Source organism: Babylonia areolata, chromosome 3, assembly GCF_041734735.1.
Source record: "Babylonia areolata isolate BAREFJ2019XMU chromosome 3, ASM4173473v1, whole genome shotgun sequence".
Classification (NCBI taxonomy): domain Eukaryota; kingdom Metazoa; phylum Mollusca; class Gastropoda; order Neogastropoda; family Buccinidae; genus Babylonia; species Babylonia areolata.
The window spans coordinates 20,130,420-20,151,235 of record NC_134878.1 but is presented as its reverse complement, the minus strand read 5'-3'; the positions used below and the strand labels follow the sequence as shown (position 1 = coordinate 20,151,235).

Genomic DNA, 20,816 nt, shown 5'->3' with positions numbered 1-20,816 from the left:
TTAAGTTTTCCCCCATTGCAGGGGGGAAAGTGGAAAATATTTCCTTGAAGTGTTATCGTGATGTCTGTTGAAACTGATAAAAAGTTCAGCATGTATGTGATGTTTGAATGTCTTGTTAGAATCACTGTCATTGTTGTCTTTTTTTATTATTACAATAATCATTGCTTGTACTGATTATTCATTGAGTTATATTGTTTTCTTGTTCATCTATTTCTTCTTCTTTTTTTGATCTTATTCATCTATGTTTTTACTTCATTTGTTTGTTTAAAATATTTGGATGGAGCAGGGTGGTATTTGTTTTCCTTTCATTTTTCTTCAATGATTTATACTGTTATCAAGCAGCTAACATTGTGCTTGTCCATTTGCTTGAAATTTTTGAAAGAAATAAATTGTTACACTGCAAATTGATATTGGTTTGTTGTTCGAATGAATTGGTTCCCATTAAATGTAACAAAGCATTTGTCTTCTTTGAAGGGAAGGATATAACAGGAATGCACTCAAGGCCTGACAAAGTGTTGGGTTATGCTGCTGGTGAGGCATCTGCCTAGCAGATGCGGTGTAGCATATTTGTTCGAACGCAGTGACGCCTCCATGAGAAATGGAAACTGAAAGGAGGGAGTACATTGGTCCAAGGCCAAGGCCAAGTGCTGGCCTGATCATGGTGCACACACACACACACACACACACACACACACACACACACACACACACACACACACACAGAGAAACAGATGTACACATGCATGCACATATATTTATCCCAATCCCAAACCCCCCCACCCACACCCACATGAAAACACTCAATACTTGCCAAAAACAAACATTTTTTCCCCCACAAGTGTTAAGTTCTACCCTAGGAGATGGTGTCACCTCAGAATCATGGTTGGAGTGTGTGTACTCGCTATGTGGGCACATCAGTTCGTGTCTAACTCATCTGGGCATATGTCACTTACAACACAACGCGCATCACTTGTTTGATGCGAGTTTTTGTTCATGTGACTGATTTCAGTTTTAGACCTCTCTTAATGGGATACCTGATGTGTGATACAGTAGAAAGTTTATTGCAGTTCATTATTTCTGAACATGGATATGTCTGTTATCTGCGTTGTTTCCTGGATACTATGGCTGTATGCTTCTGTGTTTGCAACAGACATTCCTTTGTCGGTACTGATACCAGATTGGGTCCTCGCTCCGCCAGGCTGACTGCGAGCCTTTGCACATGTCAAACCCTACCATGGAGTGTTATTGCTTCATGGATTTTAAACAGAGACATTCAGAAATAGCTCTGCCATTACTGTTATGAGTAGTAGTGATGCCCAGATCACTTTTTCTCTGATACTAAGATCACATCACATTTCAAATATTAAGGCAGTTATTATATATTCAGATCAACTATCTCAAGCCAACATCCACGAGCACTTATTGACGTAAGGGAAACAACTGCTTCCATACTGTGCTGTCCATGACAGTCGAGAGCAATGTTCCTTTCTAAAATTAATGCGAGTGATGCACAAATACATAATCTCGAGGAGCACAACGCTTGCCGGAATGGCCTGGCGTATAATACCCTGAAACTTCCAGTTAGTTAGTGTTTTATTTTGTGGCGGTTTTGTCGTTGTTTGAGGGGTTTTGGGGGTTTTTTTGTTTGTTTGTTTCTGTTGTTGCTTGCTCTCCCCTAAGTCGATCCCAGAATTAGTTCCTTCCGACGGACATGATACAGATACAGTCAGTGACAGTGATAATGAGTTTATTCCCATTAACATTTTTGAGTCATAGAAAAACAATGAAACATGACACTAAAAGGATAACGACCACAGAAAGCGAAAATATTTTATGATGGAGGACCACCCAAGGGAAATCACTCTCGTGGCACGCGTTTCCAAGATGATGATTCTGATGAGTGTTTCGAAACAACAGCTCAAGCTCAGACAAGTCATTGCTTCTCTTCTGTGAAGCTATGGTTGCAACAGTAGTATTATATTTTCAGTTTTGCTGTTCCTGCTAGTGGGTCATTATGTCATCCTTCTTTACTGTGTTTCCACGGTAGTTACCTGTCAAAGCTGAAAAACGTTACATCGAAAGGTATGATGATGTGTATATGTGTGTGCATTGCGGGAGCCGGTATGTGCACAAATGCGTGCATGTGTATTTGGGATATACGTTATTTGTATTTTTGTACATGTATGAAACGATATTACCATTAGTAGCTGTTGTAACCCATTTTCAGTAGATTTCGACTCTGTTTTGCACGTTGTTTTTCTCAATTTTGATTGCGGATTCAGGCACTAAACTTTTGTGCTACCATCATGTTGTTTTTTTCGTTTTGGTCCCACAAACCATGATAATGGCGCAATAATTATATATATATATATATATATATATATATATATATATGTGTGTGTGTGTGTGTGTGTGTGTGTGTAGCCTTGCTGAGTGATGCTTATAAATGTATGTGTTAGCCGTACGTCAGTGTGTGTTTTGGGTGGGGCGTGGCTGTACATACATGTACGTTTGTCGGTTGAGGTTTGGGACTTTGTGTCTACTTTGAGACTACAAATTGTTGCACGTGTGTTTTGCTTCCCTATATGTGTGTGTGTTTGTGGGGAGCGCAATGTCCACAGTTTTTGCCCTCAACAAGGCCTTGCCAGAACCTTTAGGGTGTCACAATGGCAGCTAAATGCAAACAACTGGATTTTTTTTTCTTTTCATTTTCCTGTGAACCATCACCAAAGAAAGAGAGAGGGGAAGGAGGAGGGAAAATGGAGAGAAAGGAAAGAGAGAAACAGAAAGAAAAAAGAAAGGATTTAAGTAATACTTCTAATACTTTGTGTACGGATGATGGATCAAAGTAGCAGTAAATGACAGGCTTAAGCTGTGCCGGTCGGGGTTTATCCCCAGGGAGCCCTTCACTAGTCAGAGTGGTCTAGCTTAGATACTGTGAAATAAAGATTTGTTGTTTTTTTTCATAGAATTAGTACTTTTCCCGCAGATCCCCTAAACAGTGACCAAATAATCAACATTTGATTGTGGTCACTCGATCTTTGGAAGGAAGGAAGGCATGAATGGTCACTCCAGCATCCCTGCAGTCACACAGAGGAGTGGAGGGAAACAAATGTGGATATATGCGCTCATTTTTGTTCTTATGTTTGTACTATAATTTTCCAATATGTGTGCTGTTCACTTTACAATGTATGGTATATTTTATTGTAGTAGTAGTAGTGTAGGGACTGGCAGTTTACTTCTTCTTTTCATCCCATGATATGTTAATGTTTTACACAAAAGTAGCATAGGCTCTCAAGGCCTGATCAGTGCATTGAATATATGATTTATTTTGTGAAGATCAGCCTGTCAGCTCCTCTGTTCATTACTTTTTTGTTGTTCTTGTTTTCTTTTTTCTTTTCTTTTTTTACACATCGGATGTCATTTGGTGTACATAGATCAGTCCTCATGTTTTGACTCCTAATTGAAACTGAAACTGAAACTGAAAGCAAACTAAGTAATATATAGTTGCAGTAAACTGTTGAACTGTAGTTATTGGCTTTTAATGCCCAGGCCACTACTACCAAAATGGACAAGTATTATTATTTGTATTAGTGGTAGTATTATATAAAAAAAAATAATAATACTAAAAATAAAAAATCTTAATTGTGGATTGCTATCTAGAGGATTTTTGAAGCTGTTAGTATTTTATGCATTTTCCACTCAGAATGGAGTATGTTCCAAACAAGTGCAACTCTGCTGTGTCTGAAAGTGTTTTAATCACAGGTGAACATTAAAGTGGTTCTTTTTTTTTTTTTTTCTAACAAACTGTGGTGTTTCTTAAGCGAATGGACTGACTATCTTATTTGGGTCCGTGTTTGTTGTTTTTTTTTTGGGGGGGAGGGGTTATCAAGATCTTTGAATATCTTAAATGTTTGTATAAATTGCCATTTCATGCAGTCCCTTGCATGATTGCAAAAAGAAAAAAGAAATGCATGATAGCAATTTATTTGTAAGGAATGTAAACAATTTATACAATGCCATTTTTTTTTTATTGACACCTAGTATATATGTACATATATATATATGTGTGTGTGTGTGTGTGTATTGCCACCTAGTATATATATATATATATATATATATATATATATATATATATATATATATATATATAGGTACACACACACGCACACGCACACACAAACATGAATACACACACACACACACACACACACACACACAAACATGAATGGACACACACACACACATGAATGGACACACACACACACACACACACACACACACACACACACACACACACACACACACACACACACACACACACACACACACACACACACACACACACACACTCAGACACACAAACACGCACACACATACATACACACACGCTATTGGAATGAAAAGGTATATGAAATTAGAAAAAGGTAACAGGGATTTAGAAAGGGTGTCTGAAGTCGGTTGATAATAAGAAAAGTGAACAGTGAATTTTTACTGTTTATTCTGTCTCTTTCATAAGGATTTTTTGCAGTTTCAGTCTTCTTTACTTTTCTGAATCATTCACTGAATATCACTGATTTTATATGCAGTTCAGTTCATTCATTTGATGAATGTATATTTATTCTAATTTGTGAATTTTTACAGGACACTATTAAAGAACCAACGATGAACAAAAGACTGCTCAACTGTATCATTTTCTTTGCTCTTGCCGTTGGCCTCTTCTACTTTCTGTTCTGCATGTACTGTGAGTATATATATCTACATTTTTATTTGAGCAGAGAAGTTAATGCTAAACCAACACAGTCCATGGGGCCACATAGAATGCACTTTAATCAATAGATTTAACTGTAACTTATGTATTCTTTCTGTTATTGGCTACCTGGTTTTACGATAATTAATACATATTTTGTAAACCATGACTGTTCCAAGTAAAATCCACTCTGAAGTCTAATGTAAATGGAGAGGGTGGGGGGCAGTATCCACATTTCTTCCCCTGTATTCTTGTGTTTCAAAGAAAAATTTGTGAACTGGATAATGACATTGTAATATATACTCTCCATTTCCTCCTCTCCACCCTTCTACTGGCCTTCTTTACGGCATTCAAGAGGGGAAAAAATGTACAGTATATATAACAGTTTCCAATTTTTTTCCATCTTCGAAACATTACTGACTGGAAAGAGTACAAGGGAAGAAATGTGGATATTGCCTGAATGTGTGTGTGTATGTGTGTGAGTGTGTGTGTGTGTGTGTGTGTGTGACTGAAGCCTGACTGAAAGACCCAAGAAACGAATGAGGAGCACCTGTAGGCAGTTCTCAGTAGCCTCAAGGTCTACCCAGGTAGGCAGCATGTTGTGCAAATGGCTCAATGTTTGTAAAGCACTTAGAGCTTGGTCTCTGACTGAGGATAGGCACTGTATGTAAGTACACATATCAGTTAATCAAAACCAAAAAAAAACCACCGTCCTCATGTCAGGCTTTTACACCCTTGAAGGCAAAAGACTTTCAATTATGCTTGAAATGTGTTTGTTTTTATTGTACATAATTTATCATGTATGTGTTTGATTTGCAGTTGCTGCCAAAAGACTAGAAGTTGATGACTGGAATGAAAGGAAATCACAGGTATGCAGTTATGAAATAGTAGTTAGATGTACCCCTCTCAAAAACGAGAAGAGAGATAACACATGACAAGTGTGTATTGCTCACTCAAATGATTTGTTATTGAGACAGACACTGACACTGACACTAGTTTATTGAATAGACCACAGCCCCTTTTAATGGGGGTTCACAGTTGACAGATATATTATTGTTTACACGAGAGAAAAACAGCAAAACAACATACATGAGTAATTTGCAGCCATGGAGAGATTTATTTTCCATGATACTTAGATTAACCGGTTTGTTTAATACGCTGCTTCATCTTTGTATATTTTGGTCTGCATTCAAGATCTGAGCTTAAAGGCATAAAACAGAAACTTCACAAAAACAAAAATACTCTCTTCTGAAACATAAGTTTCAGATTATGATTTTTTAAATTGACAATATTCTGTAAATACTTAGATCTTTAATCTTCATACTTTGGACACTCAAAAATACAGTGAATTTCTGTTTCAAGTGAGTTACTACAAAATGGACAGTTCCACAGCTTTCTTGATTACTTGAACAACTGTATCTGTGAACATTAATTTGTGATACTCCCATCCTAAACTGAGCGAGTGTATTACAATATGTGTTCTTCCATAAAACATCCACATGTCAGTAACACATATTGTTATTGAGAGAGAGAGAGAGAGCATTGATTCAGGTCAGCATATAGAGAGAAATGTTTGTAAACAGAGTTGTTGGGTTGGGGGTTTTTGGGGTTTTTTTTCCAGTTTTCTGGGATAGTTAGTTGTTGTTTTTTTAGACTGGATGATCAATTGAGATACTGTATGCAGGCACTTACCACTAACTTTTGAAAGAACCGAAGGCAAATAGAGAGGATGATACCCTGGCAACAGTCTGTGGGTGATAATGAAACAAGACTGAACATACAGACAGGGAATGAGAGTCAAAGGGAAATAATCAGTTACAAAAACTTACAGAAAGCATCCATCACACTATTGTCTCCCCTTAAAACTGATGTCGGATGAAATTCATCAGAAATGAAAATAAACAGACAGTAGAAAAGAGGGAAAGAAAGAAAAAAAAGCGAAAGTTTAAATCCCACAATGCCCATAATTTAAATTCCATGATGTCCATAAGTTTGTTTTTTCTCTCAAGTTGTTACCTCAGTGCAAGAGACCCACATCCTCTGAGAAGTCAATAGCTGCACGTTTCAAAATGTCTCTCACAAATCATGGAATCAGCTCCTCGTTCGTCTCGAACACAGTGTCAGGACTGAGGAAGATGGCAGTAAAACGTCAGAGCTTGACTGGCTCAGAATGATTGGCATTCATAGCATTCACAACATGGTCAGGACAACAGAGAAAGCAAACTATATACCTGTACTTTACTACATTTAAGGCCCATCTGTTTTTTGTTGTTTTTTTACTGCAGTCATACCCCTGCTTCTAATTGGCTGTATGTATCTGATCTGTGTCTGAAACATAAATTCTGAAACCCACTTTGTGCCACCTTTGACAAACCCAATATTTTTTTTTAACATACTTGACCACAACTAATGCACATTTTGATGATCAAACTGAATAGCCACGCTTACAATGTTTCATGCTTTAGTGTTTGAACTGTGCATTTCAACATTGCTGATGTTCTTATTGTGCCCTGTTGAAACCAAATCACGCATGACAAAATGTATGTGATCATTATTCATTCTTTGTGTGGGGAAAAAAAAGAGCAGCATTTCAGTTGATGATGAATTTATAGTACAAAAAAAAGTTTGACTGAAGGCTTCAGAATGGTGCAAATTATACTAGCTGATAAAGAGAAGAGAGGGAGAGAAAGTGTTTCAGTGCTTGAGTTTGATAAGTGTGCGTGTGTGTGTATGTGCGTTCTTGAGTCTTGTGGAGTGGGTGGGGGTTGTTTCAGTGCCTGATTTGATCATAAATGATTGGCTGTTCAGTTACTGTTTCCCTGGTAGATTCAGAAGTGTTGTAAACTGCTAGTTTGGGTGTGTGTGTATGTGTGTGCATGCACGTGATGATTAAGACTGTCTTTGATGGTGTATCAGGTGTATGGTCCCTATCTTTTTATAATGTTTCGCAAACAGTTTCAAGCTATTTGGTCAAGAGCACATGATTGTTTTTGTTGTTTATTTTTGTTTATTTGGTAGTGGTGGAGTCGTGCAACAGTACTGATATACATTTGTGATGATAATCGGGGTTTCTGTGATGATGCCGTGTTGCAGTTCAGCACCCAGCTGTGGGTGAAGGACCCGGTGCTGAAGAAGATTCATGACCGCATGAAGGAGAAGGCCCACACCATGTCTTCAGAGGTCACCATCATCACCGCCTACTTCAACATCGGCTTGCTCAACAAAGGAGGCCCCTTCGGAGTCTACACCCCAGAAAAGTACATCCGTTGGATGTCGGTGTTCAGCCGCATCGACAACCCCGTCATCATCTTCACCGACTCGCTGGAAGTGAAGCACATCTTCCAGGACCTGAGGAAAGGCTTCCCCAGGGAGAGGACGCAGGTGCACATAGTCGCCCGCGAGTCGCTGTGGGCGTTCCAGCTGGCGCCGGAGATCAAGGATGTGTTCTCCCAGCCCAACTACCCAAACCACGACCCCAACACGGTGCACGAGAACTACTCATGCGTGATGCACGCCAAGTTTGAGCTGGTGAACAAGGTGATCACAGAGGAGCTGTTCCACACCAAGTACCTGGCCTGGATGGACGTCGGTCTGTTCCGGGGTGTCGTGGACGAGAAGAGATACACCTTCCCGCTGGTCGTCCCCCGAGACTTTGACATATGGAAAGTGGCCTACAGCGGGCAGAGGGCCTTCAATCCAGCCCTGACCCCCATGCAGATCGTGGCCGGGAACAAGGTATGGGTTGGGGGCGCCATGTTCCTGGCGCGGCCCGAGGTCCTGTACATCTACACCCAGGACTACATGTGGGCTGTGCGCAGGCTGCTGGACATGGGGATCATGAGCACTGATCAGCAGGTATGTGTCCTGTCTTGTCGTCAGCAGGTTGTCTGTCTGTCTGTCAGTCTGTCAGTCATGAGCAGGTCTGTCTGTCATGGGCAGGTATCTTTTATGAGAAGGTATCTGTCAGGTATTTGTCAGTTATCAGCAGGTATCTGTCATGAGCAGGAATCAGTCATGAGCAGGTGTCTGTCTGTCATCAGCAGGTATCTGTCTGTCATCAGTAGATATCTGTCATGAGCAGATACCCGTCTGATATTTGTCATCAGCAGGTGTCTGTCATTACCAGGTGTCTGTCTGTCATCAGCAGGTGTCTTTTGTCTGTTTGTCATCAGCAGGTGTCTGTTTGTCATTAGCAGGTGTCTGTTGTCTGTTTGTCATCAGCAGGTGTCTGTTTGTCATTAGCAGGTGTCTGTTGTCTGTTTGTCATCAGCAGGTGTCTGTCTCAGTGTCTGTCTGTCATCAGCACATATCTGTATGTCATCAGTAGTGTCTGTCTTCAGCAGTCTACTTTATAATGCCTTTAACTCTCTCCATACAAACGGCGAAAGAGACGACGTTAACAGCGTTTCACCCCAATTACCACCATCAAAATATTACAAGCGGAAGGCTCTTACACTGAAGGGGTGAACGTTGATAAAGAATACCACAATTCTGACGACGGAAGCTAAAGGTTGGGTCATTCAGACACCCACTGGACATCCGAGGGGTCTGTGTAGAGGAGAAGAGAGGACTGGCCGTACTGAGTGAGTTGAATAATGAGCTTGAAGTTTGATTTCCTTATGAAATGTATGGGGATACATAAAGAGTGCCTGTGTGGCATGCTGTAAGTTGCTGTTTGTGCATCATATTTATAAATGTCGAGGGATGGAGGAGGTCTGTGGGTGCATGTGCGTATATGTGTCTTTTTTGAGAACCACATTTATTCCCGTATAGATTTTTTTTCTTTTTTTTTTCTCAAGGCCTGACTAAGTGTGTTGGGCTACGCTGCTGGTCAGGCATCTGCTTGGCAGATGTGGTGTAGCGTATATGGATTTGACCGAACGCAGTGATGCCTCCTTGAGCCACTGATACTGATACTGATAAACACACACACACAAATGGCCCCTCCACTCACCTACTACCCCTTTACACACACACACACACACACACACACCTCTTCTCCCTCCCTCTCTTTTATTCTTCTAATGATGATATACTCTCATTCTACCTCTTTCTCTCTCACCACACACACACACACACACACACACACCTTTTCCCCCTCCCTCTCTTTTATTCTTCTAATGATAATATACCTTCTCTTTCTCTCTCCACACACACACCTTTCTTGCCCCTCCTTCTCTTGTATTCTTGTAATAATTCTCCCTCTCTCTCTCCACACACACACACACACACAGCACCGCACCGCACCGCACAGCACAACTGAATTTCGTTCAGGTTTCTTGCTGCCTATTTTTCATGCAGGTCATCTACATCATGTACCTGCCAAGCTTCAACTTCAAGCCGCGTGTGGAGATCCAGACCTACACCACGCACGGGGAGGACGACTGGTTCTACCTGGGCTACATGCTCAAAGACGCCTGGGACATCAGCCTCCGCAGCGCTGAGCCAGCCGTTCGCTATTTACTGTCCCTGATGACGTGAAGAAACTGGAACCCTACCAGGGAATTCACTGTCGTTTATGACATGAAGAAATCATATTTATAACGGTAGGTGTTTACAGCCATTGGTCACATGAAGAAACTGAAACCATTTAGGTATTTACTGTCGTTGATGACTTGAAGAAACTATGCCCCACCTAGGTATTTACTGTCCTTAACGACATGAAGAAATTGTGACCACTTTGGTATTACTGTCCTTTATGACATGAAGAAATTGTTACCATAGTTATTTACTGCCCTTTGTCACATGGAGGAACTGTGACCATAGGTATTTACTGTCCTTGATGACATGCAGAAGCTGTAACCATAGGAATTTACTGTCCTCAGTGACATGAAACTGTAACGGTAGGTATTTACCGCCCTTCATGACATGAAACCATCACCATAGGTGTTTACTGTCCTAATGGTATGCAGAAACTGTAACCCTAGGTATTTACTATCCTTAATAACATGAAGAAACTGTAACCCTAGGTATTCACTATCCTTAATAACATGAAGAAACTGTAACCATAGGTATTTACAGTCCTTAATAACATGAAGAAACTGTAACCATAGGTATTTACAGTCCTTAATAACATGAGAACTGTAACCATAGGTATTACTATCTTAAAATGAAGAAACTGTAACCATAGGTATTTACAGTCCTTAATAACATGAAGAAACTGTAACCATAGGTATTTACTATCCTTAATAACATGAAGAAACTGTAACCATAGGTATTTACAGTCCTTAATAACATGAAGAAACTGTAACCATAGGTATTTACTATCCGTAATAACATGAAGAAACTGTAACCATAGGTATTTACTATCCTCTGTGACATGAATAAACTGTAACCACAAGTATTTACTGTCCTTAATGACATGAAGAAATTGTAACCATTGGTATTTACTATCTTCTGTGACATGAAGAAATTGTAACCATAGGTATTTACAGTCCCTAATGACTTGAAGAAATAGTAACCATACATATTTACTGTCCTCTATGACATGAATAAACTGTAACCATAGGTATTTACTGTCCATTATGACGTGAAGAAATTGTAACCATAAGTATTTACTGTCCTTAATGACATGAAGAATTTGTTACCATAAGTATTTACTGTCCTTAATGACATGAAGAAATTGTAACCATATTTACTGTCCTCTATGACATAAATAAACTGTAACCATAGGTATTTACTGTCCTTTATGACATGAAGAAACTGTAACCTGTTAAATATTCACTGTTCTTAATTACATAAAAACTGTAACCAGTTAAAGTATTCACTATCCTTAATGACAGTAAGAAACTGTAGCCAAGTTAGGTATTCACTGTCCTCAATGACATGAAGAAACTGTAACCATAGTTGGACTTTGGGTAACGGAAACAAGAACACACCCGGCATGCACCTTCGACCCCCCAGAAAATAAGAGTATGACAACCTTATGGCAGGGCTAAACGGTCATACATGTAAAAAAAAAAAAAATAAATTAAATTAAATTTTAAAAAGTCCACTCGTGCGCTGCACAAGTCAAAGTGGGAATCGCAGCCCACAAATGAAGAAGAAGAAAGTCCAGTTCAGTCAAATTAACTGGGTTTTGCTGTTGTCATCAATGTTATTGGGTGTTTTTTTTAGGTCAACAAACCAGTATGAAAGAAAGTAGGTTTGAACTCAGTAATTGTTTCACCGTATACTTAAAAGTGTGAATGGGGGAGAGGAGGAAAGTCTTTTTCTTCTGGTTTTTTGGGGTTTTTTTTTTTCTTTTTCTTTTCTTTTAATTGATGAAAATAGTAATCTGCCGTCCTGAATGAGCGTTTAAGCAAATGATTCCATTTTGGATGATGACATCAGCTTCTTGATGTCACCTTAAAGCAGCTCCTGGTCCTGATAGCTTGTTGGCTGTTAACGCTATGTTAACAAAGCATTTTTGTAAAGCACCTAGAGCAGATTTCTGGATAGTGTGCTATATAAGTATCCATTATTATTATTATTATTATTATTATTATTCCTCTGGTACACAGGGTCTTTGGCATCATACTTCAGCATGGTACCAAAGTCCTCTCTTTTTTTTGCATGTTTCCTCTGTTTTATACGAGCAGGGTTTATAGTCAAAAGCACCTGTACGCGTGGTTAAAAGGTAACTGTTGTTGTCATTGTTGACAATTTTTAGGCTTTGCAGCCAGTGTAACATGGTATTTTATATGTTATGTTGACATAGTGTTTTATATAGGGACCAGAGCAGTGTTGTGAAGCCTTGATGGACAGTGGACATTGATCAGAAACCTTTCAAGGAGCTGTCCTGGCTGTGTCGGTTCCTTTTCACTGGGTTTTTTTTTTGTTTTGTTTTGTTTTTTTTGTTTTTTAATCATTATTGGAAGTTTCTGTCTGTCTTTATGGAGGACGGTGGCAGAATGGTTGAGACACTCAGCTGCCAATACAGAGAGGCCGTGAGGGTGTGGGTTTGAATCCCGCTCTCGCCCTTTATCCCAGGTTTGACTGGAAAATCAAACTGAGAGGAGGAGTTTTTCGGATGAGATGATGAACCTAGGTCCCATGTGCAGCATGCACTTAGCGCACTGAAAAAGAACCCATGGCAACTAATGTGTTGTCCTCTGGCAAAATTATGTAAAAAGAAATCCACTCTGATAGGTACACAAATATATAAGCATGCACTCAAGGCCTGACAAGTGCGTTGGGCTATGGTGCTGTCAGGCATCTGCCTAGCAGATGTGGCGTAGCATATATGGATTTGCCCGAACACAGTGACGCCTCTGTGAGAACCTGAAATTCTGTCTGTCTGTCTGTCTCTCTCTCTCTCTCTCTGTTCCCTCTTTCACCTTTTTTTTTTTTTTTTTCTCCCACACTTGATCATTTTGTATTTGATGTTTTCGTCTACTTTATTCTCAGTTTCCCATGTCCATGTTTTGGGACCATGTTTCTGGTCTGCCAGATATTTTGAGGAAAAATCTCTTTTTATCTTCCTGACCTCGGTATTTGTGATTGAGCATTGAATCTCTTTTAGAGCTAACCTCACCTTCCGTCCATGTGCCTTTTCATTGAGTCACCCACAGAATGTTGTGATGAACTAAGTCTGTTCATGTATGCCAGTCTGCTCAGGAATCACGTTAAAAGACACTCAAGAGCTGATGCGAGTAAAGCATGCTTGCTTCAGAATACTTTTTTTGTGTGGTTCCAGTTAAAAGATGATCTTTGAATTTCCTATCATGTTGTGGATGTGGGCCACAGAGTCACGTGTTTTGTTTTGTTTTGTGTATAAAGGTGAACTGAATATTGATTATTGGTTTGGATGATTTGGTTGGTTATTTATTTATTTATGATACTCTGTTCATTCATCTCAAGGCCTGACTAAGCGCGTTGGGTTACGCTGCTGGTCAGGCATCTGCTTGGCAGATGTGGTGTAGCGTATATGGATTTGTCCGAACGCAGTGACGCCTCCTTGAGCTACTGATACTGTTCATTCAAGATGGTGATTTTGATTTCTTAATAAGATTATATATATATATATATATATATATATATATATATAATAAGATAGATAGACGGATAGATATATGTGTGTGAACTGAATGCATGCAAATCCTGTTTGTTTGCACTCAGATGAAAAGAAACTCCAGAAAATCTGCTTGCTTTGAATGCTTTTTGGATGCTTTTGTATGTTTTCTCGTTAAAGATTGATTGGGTTGTTTTCAGAATGGTTGACCTAGTGATGCTTTTTGAACTGTTCTTGCTGTTACTGGAGTTCTGCCAGCTATCTTATAATCTCAATATTGCCTTGGCAGAATGGTTAAGACGCTCAGCTGCCAATACAGAGAGTCCGTGAGGGTGTGGGTTCGAATCCCGCTCTCGCCCTTTCTCCTAAGTTTGACTGGAAAATCAAACTGAGCGTCTAGTCTTTCGGATGAGACGATAAACCGAGGTCCCGTGTGCAGCACGCACTTGGCGCACTGAAAAAGAACCCATGGCAACGAGAGTGTTGTCCTCTGGCGAAATTACGTAAAATGAAATCCACTTTCATAGGTACACAAATATGTAAGCATGCACTCAAGGCCTGACTAAGCGCGTTGGGTTATGCTGCTGGTCAGGCATCTGCTCAACAGATGTGGTGTAGCGTGTATGGATTTGTCCGAATGCAGTGACGCCTCCTTGAGAAAGTGAAACTGAAACTGAAACTGTATTTGATTGTTTACCACTTGTAAATCAATATGTATATAATATGGTGTGTGTGTCTGTGCGTGTGTCTGTGCGTGTGTGTGTGTGGTCATATTGTCAGAAACGTTTCTGCCTGCACTCATTGATTGCTGATATATTTGCTGAAAGTGATGTCATTGAAAGAGAAGTATATAAAAATGGAAAACAACAACAACAAAAGAACAAGCTAAGGGCCGGCTAATGGTTATGGACATGAATAACACACGAATTGAATGCTCTTTTTATGCGCCTTTCCCATTGTTCTTTCATGAAAAGAGGACCATCACTGAGGCAGTACCCCTCAATGTACTTCATGGGTCAAACACGTACATTTGTGTGGAAACCGGCCTTTTTCTGTACACAGAATATGTTGAGGATAATTATACTTTTATATTTGTTTTGACGCCTGGCTCATTAGTTACATTGCTCATGTCATTGAATTTCAAGTAACTCTAGGAACATAACATTTATATGTGTAAACTTTTTGAAGATATCCCTTTGGGTCTTCTTGTAGCCCTAATGCATGACCAGGTTTTCAATGAACGTAACATTGTTGATAAAAGCAACTAACGTTTCTGGCAATGTAACTGCTTAACACACACACACACACACACATACACACACATATACACATAACACACACACACATTCCAGTCAAATTTCTGACAAAGTCTTGATCATATATTGTGTGCAATTGATTTGATGCTCAGGTTGATAATTCTTTATGATTTTCTTACTGTCTTTCACTGGTGTTCTATGAATGACGACTTTTCCTTTTTATTTCAGATTTTAAAAAATCAGTTGTCATCTTTGTGTATTTCTCCTCCACCCCCACCCCCCGTCGTCTACTTCATTTTGTGTTCATTTGGTATCAGATTTGTAAGAACTAAAAAAAAAAAAGAAAGAAAAAAAAATTACCTTGAGTTACATTTCTTTTGGTTAAAATGTAACTGCTGAGAAAATGAATTGAACAGCATTTTTTAAAGCCTTCTGTGTGTGATCTCTGATCAGTCTTTTAGTGCCCTCTCTTGTGACATTTACACAGATAATAGTGTATGTGTCAGTATATGATTTGTCCGGTTGTGATTCGCAGTGTGTACCAGTGGTATATCACGTGTCCTGTGATGATTGTGACAAGGTGTGTCATTTGTCCTGTAGTGATTCACAGTGTGAGCCAGTGGTATATCACGTGTCCTGTGATGATTGTGACAAGGTGTGTCATTTGTCCTGTAGTGATTCACAGTGTGTGCCAGTGGCATATCACGTGTCCTGTGATGATTGTGACAAAGTGTACCAGTTGTATATTTGTTCTGTAATGATTGACAGTGTGTGCCGTTGGCATATTTGTCCTGTCAAGACTGTGACAGTGTGTGCTGTTGGCATATCATTTGTCCTGTCAAGACTGTGACATTGTGTGCCGTTGGCACATCATTTGTCCTGTCAAGACTGACATTGTGTGCCAGTGGCATATTTGTCCTGTCAAGACTGACATTGTGTGCCAGTGGCATATTTGTCCTGTCAAGACTGTGGCATTGTGTGCCAGTGGCATATTTGTCCTGTCAAGACTGTGGCATTGTGTGCCAGTGGCGTATCATTTGTCCTGTAATGATTCACAGTGTTTTCCTGTGGTGATTGTAACAATATGTGCCACTGCTAAGTCGTATGTCCTGTGATGATTGTGTCAGTGTGTGCCAGTAGTATATCATTTGTTACATAATAATTGTGACAACTGATGCCAGTGATTTATCACAGTGATTTATCACAGGGATATGTCTGCAATGATTGTGACAATCAGCGTCAGGGTTTTATCGTATGTCCTGTGATTATTGTTATTATATGTACCAGTGGTGTATCATTTGTCAAGTAATGATTGTGACATGGAGTGTCGGGTGTATCTTTTGTCCTGTGATGGATTGTGACAATTATTGTCAGGGGTATATCATTTATCCTGTGATGATTGTGATGATGTATACCAGTGGTATATCATACGTCTTGTAACGATTGTGACAATATATATGCCTGCACCAGCAGACGGAAAGTGCAACACTTTGAACGGTCACCAGACATAATACGCAAAACAATGTAGGATGGGGGTGGTGGGGGCAGTTGAGAGTGGGTGAAGCATAGTTGGTCAAACTTAGATGGGCCCCCCCCCCACACCCTAAAGATCTCTGTGGATTGTGTAATTTTGTGCAAGCTAGTTTTGTTTGATACATGTTGGTGAGTTTATTGTTTCGACTTGCCCGACAGCTGTGTTGGGTTTATGTGAAGGTCAGGCGTCTGACCTAGTTTTAAAACAGCGGATGTGGTGTAGCATACATGGATCAGCCCGCGTGCTTCAACACGTTGAAACTGAAAGGTGAAATTTTACATAATTCGTCAGGATTCCTCGAGTAGCACAGAGCCACAGAACACTCCAGCTGACTGGGTTCTAGGCTGTCATGTCCTCTTCATTTTTGGCACATGCTCAATCTGGCTGCCTTCAGATGTCATCTCTTCCTCTGTGCATCTTCTCCATGGCTGCCTTGATGGTTTTGTCCCCTTTTTATTTTTTGTCAGGTCATTGATAGATTATAAATTCACTTTTTTCCATTCAAATTGCTTCTGTTATCTCCTGTGACCCACATTCACACTATTTGTGTCTGATTTGAAAATTTTTTTTAAAAAAAAAAAGTAAAAAAAAGAATTTAAACAAATAAAAAAGTACAGCTTCAATCAAGATACTGGTCAGAACTGGCAACATTTTGGTCATGTTGAAATGGGCTGTATTATGGAGAAGAGTTTACGGCATACATATATGTACTGTATCACTTTTTTAATACAAATTTTTCATATTTTAACCAAAAACATTTTGATTGCATTTACTTTTATTTGTATTTTGTATTATATATATATATATATATATATATATTAACCAATGCAATTGACTGCATTTGATTATCATTGTGCATTGTTTTTCTATATTGGTCACTATTGTGATTAGCTGGTTCTTCAGCATTTGTGATGGACATCTTGTGTCTTGATTTCATTGACTGACCATAATTTTGTGTTTGGTTGTGGCATACTGGAAGTTCCTTGTCCCATGGTTTCATATTTATTTGTGCATGTATACAGTAAGAGAGTGACAAAAGCTTACGGTTGGGCCAAAAGCAAAGTGACCATGTATACAGTAAGAGAGTGACAAAAGCTTACGGTTGGGCCAAAAGCAAAGTGAGAGCTGTATGATCAATGGTTTCCCCATTGCAAAGGGAAGTCATTTTTATTAAACAGCTTAGTGTTTTGTGAAGGACGGACTCTCAAACCAGGAGGCAAGATTGCACTGGTTCTTAGTGATGCAACCTTGCGGGCTAGCTGGCCTTTGGGGACCATCGAGGCCCCATAATTCAGCATGACGTTGTGTCCCTGGGAAAGGCACTTTACTCTTCTATACTCCACCCAGGTGTGAATGGGTACGTGGGTGGGGAAGGTAAAAGCACTGTAAGGAAAGGGTTGGGGGTCCAGCTTTCCTCTGCTAAGCCCTAGACATAGTGGATATGAATTCACTGTCCCCCGATAGCCACCAACATTCCACACCTCTGCCACCAGTGTTGAAAGCTGTGGTTTCTGAGCTTCCGTCATGAGTGGATTGGGCTCGGACTGTTGGGAGTCCACCAAAAATTTGTTCCCTTGGACCCCAGCCATATTGGATCAGGGAGGCCCTTCCCTAGTGCCACAGTTTAGACAACATTTGAGGTTTCTATTGGGCGATCCAAGACTAAGGTAGAGAGGGGGAGGGTGTGTCCAAATGAAGGTGGACATGCCCATCAAGGGAAAGATAGACCAGCACTGCCGAGCCAGTTCACAGACTAATAGCAGGGAGCAGAAATATCAAGAAGTGTTATTAACACTCTTTGTCATTGTTAAGTCTGTTGTGACATTGGTATTCATTCCGTGAAGCTGCACATATACATCTTGGCATTACAGAAGCATTTATTGGTATTACCTTTTCTCAGTTATTGTCTTGTTTAAATAAGTGTCATTTTAAACACTTCCTCCTTGTGTTTTATGCAAAGAAAAAGAAATAGATGGTGTCAAATACATTCATTTGCACATACACTTGCAGTCTTATGCTGTATGTGTGTATGTGAACAGCTCAGTATTTCCAGAAAAAGTGGTACGAGATAATAAAAAAAATTAAAACTCTCTCACACCCATTGCATGACCCAAACAGCAACAGTAATTGTTTCCATTTCTTAATTTTTGAGCCCTCTGAAAATCTACATACATCAACAAATGATACAATGAACGACAGGTGGAATTCTGATGATGCAAACGACAAGTGGTTGGCAGCAAATGGTTCTCCTACAAATGAGAAGTGGGTGGTGTGTTATTATGAGAATATGAAATCACATTTCTGTACATTTTGAAATGAAGTGTGGAAAGGAAAGATAGTGAAGAACATAGGGAAAAAACCTGACAAACCATACCATACACCCATGCTGAACAACTGTGAGTGTGTGTGTGTATGCCCGTTTGTGTGTGAAAGGGTGTGCATGAGCGCTGGAATGTGAATGCATGAATACGGTTTCTGGGTCAGTTTTTGTTTTTCCGCACCTCATTATTAATGGTAGAAAATTCAATATCAAAACCATACCTGTGCAGTGAAACTAATGAAAACTGTCCACAGGTTAGGTAATGAACAAGACTGCTACATCAACTATCAAATTTTACAATAATCATGATCAGAAACCACAAAATAACAATACATGTACCAAAAACAAGACACCATGAATCACATAATTACTGGGGCTGTGCAACGAGTTGTTTTGGATGCACAATTAAATCAACATACTGTTAAAAATCTTTATCTTAAAAAAAAAAATATATATATATATATGAATAATATAACTAACAGACTTCTAGATCTTCAAGAAGAAAATATTTTTAAACAAAACAACTCCAAAAAGACCACAACTGTCTGTATCAAGGATACTAGTTTTTTGTCTTTGAAATAACATGATGGATATTTTTGTAATGTATAATATTAAGACTTTAGTGTTGTTGTAAAAAAGAAAAGAAAAAATGGAAACACACCAAAATGTGGTGTGCTTAAAACATAATCCACAATATTATTTGTCTGGTTCTGCCACACACTCTCGGAATCAGATCATTCATCGTACATTTTGAAACAGCCTTCCCTCTCTCTCTCTCTCTCTCTCAATTAAATGGTATAACACTCAGAAACTGCCTATGTGTATTTTGTTTACATTGATGACAATCCATTTCTGTCCCCACCCGAATCTCAACACCTGTTACAAACTTACCATTCCACCACTGCAGAAGAAAGTAAGACCTATGCAAACACATGAAGGGTTATTGCCATTGTACATTATCTTCTCAATGTCTTTCCTTTTTGTTGAATAAAGTGTTTGATAAAAGTTTTAGTAAATTTGTGTGCATGTGTTATCACAAGAATGACATCTTAGAATAACAAATTATGTGATACGATGACAAACGAGTCAACACAATGTGAGCAAACGAATGAGCAAGACTGGAAAGGGGTGGACATTGATGGGGGCAGGGGGAAAAATGGGGTGGAAGCATGACAGAACAAAGAGCTGACAAAATTGGAAGCATGACATTATGATTCGATAGACCAGTCTAAACACAAAACAGGCTGGTTCGAGTGACTGAATATATATATGCGTGTATGCCCCCTTTGACAGAAAGAGCACAAGCAACTGAATGATACACAAAATGATTATTTAAAAAAAAAAAAAAAAAAAAAAAACCAACAGAGAAATCAACATGAATAAATTAACTGTGAATGAAAAGAAAATGAACATGTGAGTGATGACATTTGTTGATACGACCAATTAACACAGTAACAGTAGATGGGGGTCGGTGAACATGTGTGTGTGTGTGTGTGTGTGTAAGTGCACAAGTGAAGTGAGACATGCAAATGCATCATGGACGCTTGGTTTCGACATAGGTGAGATAACATGACCACGAGGCCAAGGGCAGGCTCAAACCCCTTGGCTAAATAACAAACAATCACCATGTATACATACATTAATCACACCACAATAACTTACTGTACTCACTTTGGGCACAAAAATACACCATTGGCATGGAAAGATTAGATTTTTTTTTTTTTTTTTTTTTTTTTTTTTAAAGAGTACAGGTGGAACCACCATCATAATCGTTATCATACCAAACCAAGACATGAATTTTCCAATAGTACACACAAATTTTCCAATAGTGCACAATTCTTTCACCAAACAAAAAAGCAAAACATTAATACATTTTCAATTCTTATGTACATGCCAAGACAACCTGTGTGTTCAAAATAATAATAATAAAGAGGCCAACAAACCTCACATGTACACAAACTGGA

General features: G+C 39.3%; 1 protein-coding gene across 1 annotated transcript; it reads left to right on the top strand.

Moving 5' to 3' along the window:
- The first annotated feature begins 1,922 nt into the window (after positions 1-1,922).
- On the top strand, positions 1,923-10,721 carry LOC143280492 (protein HtrL-like). Its single transcript, XM_076585151.1, has 5 exons — positions 1,923-2,082; positions 4,645-4,744; positions 5,570-5,619; positions 7,844-8,605; positions 10,052-10,721. The coding sequence occupies exons 2-5, from the start codon at positions 4,666-4,668 to the stop codon at positions 10,229-10,231; spliced, it is 1,071 nt and encodes a 356-aa protein (XP_076441266.1). The 5' UTR covers positions 1,923-2,082; positions 4,645-4,665; the 3' UTR covers positions 10,232-10,721.
- Positions 10,722-20,816: the final 10,095 nt, after the last annotated feature.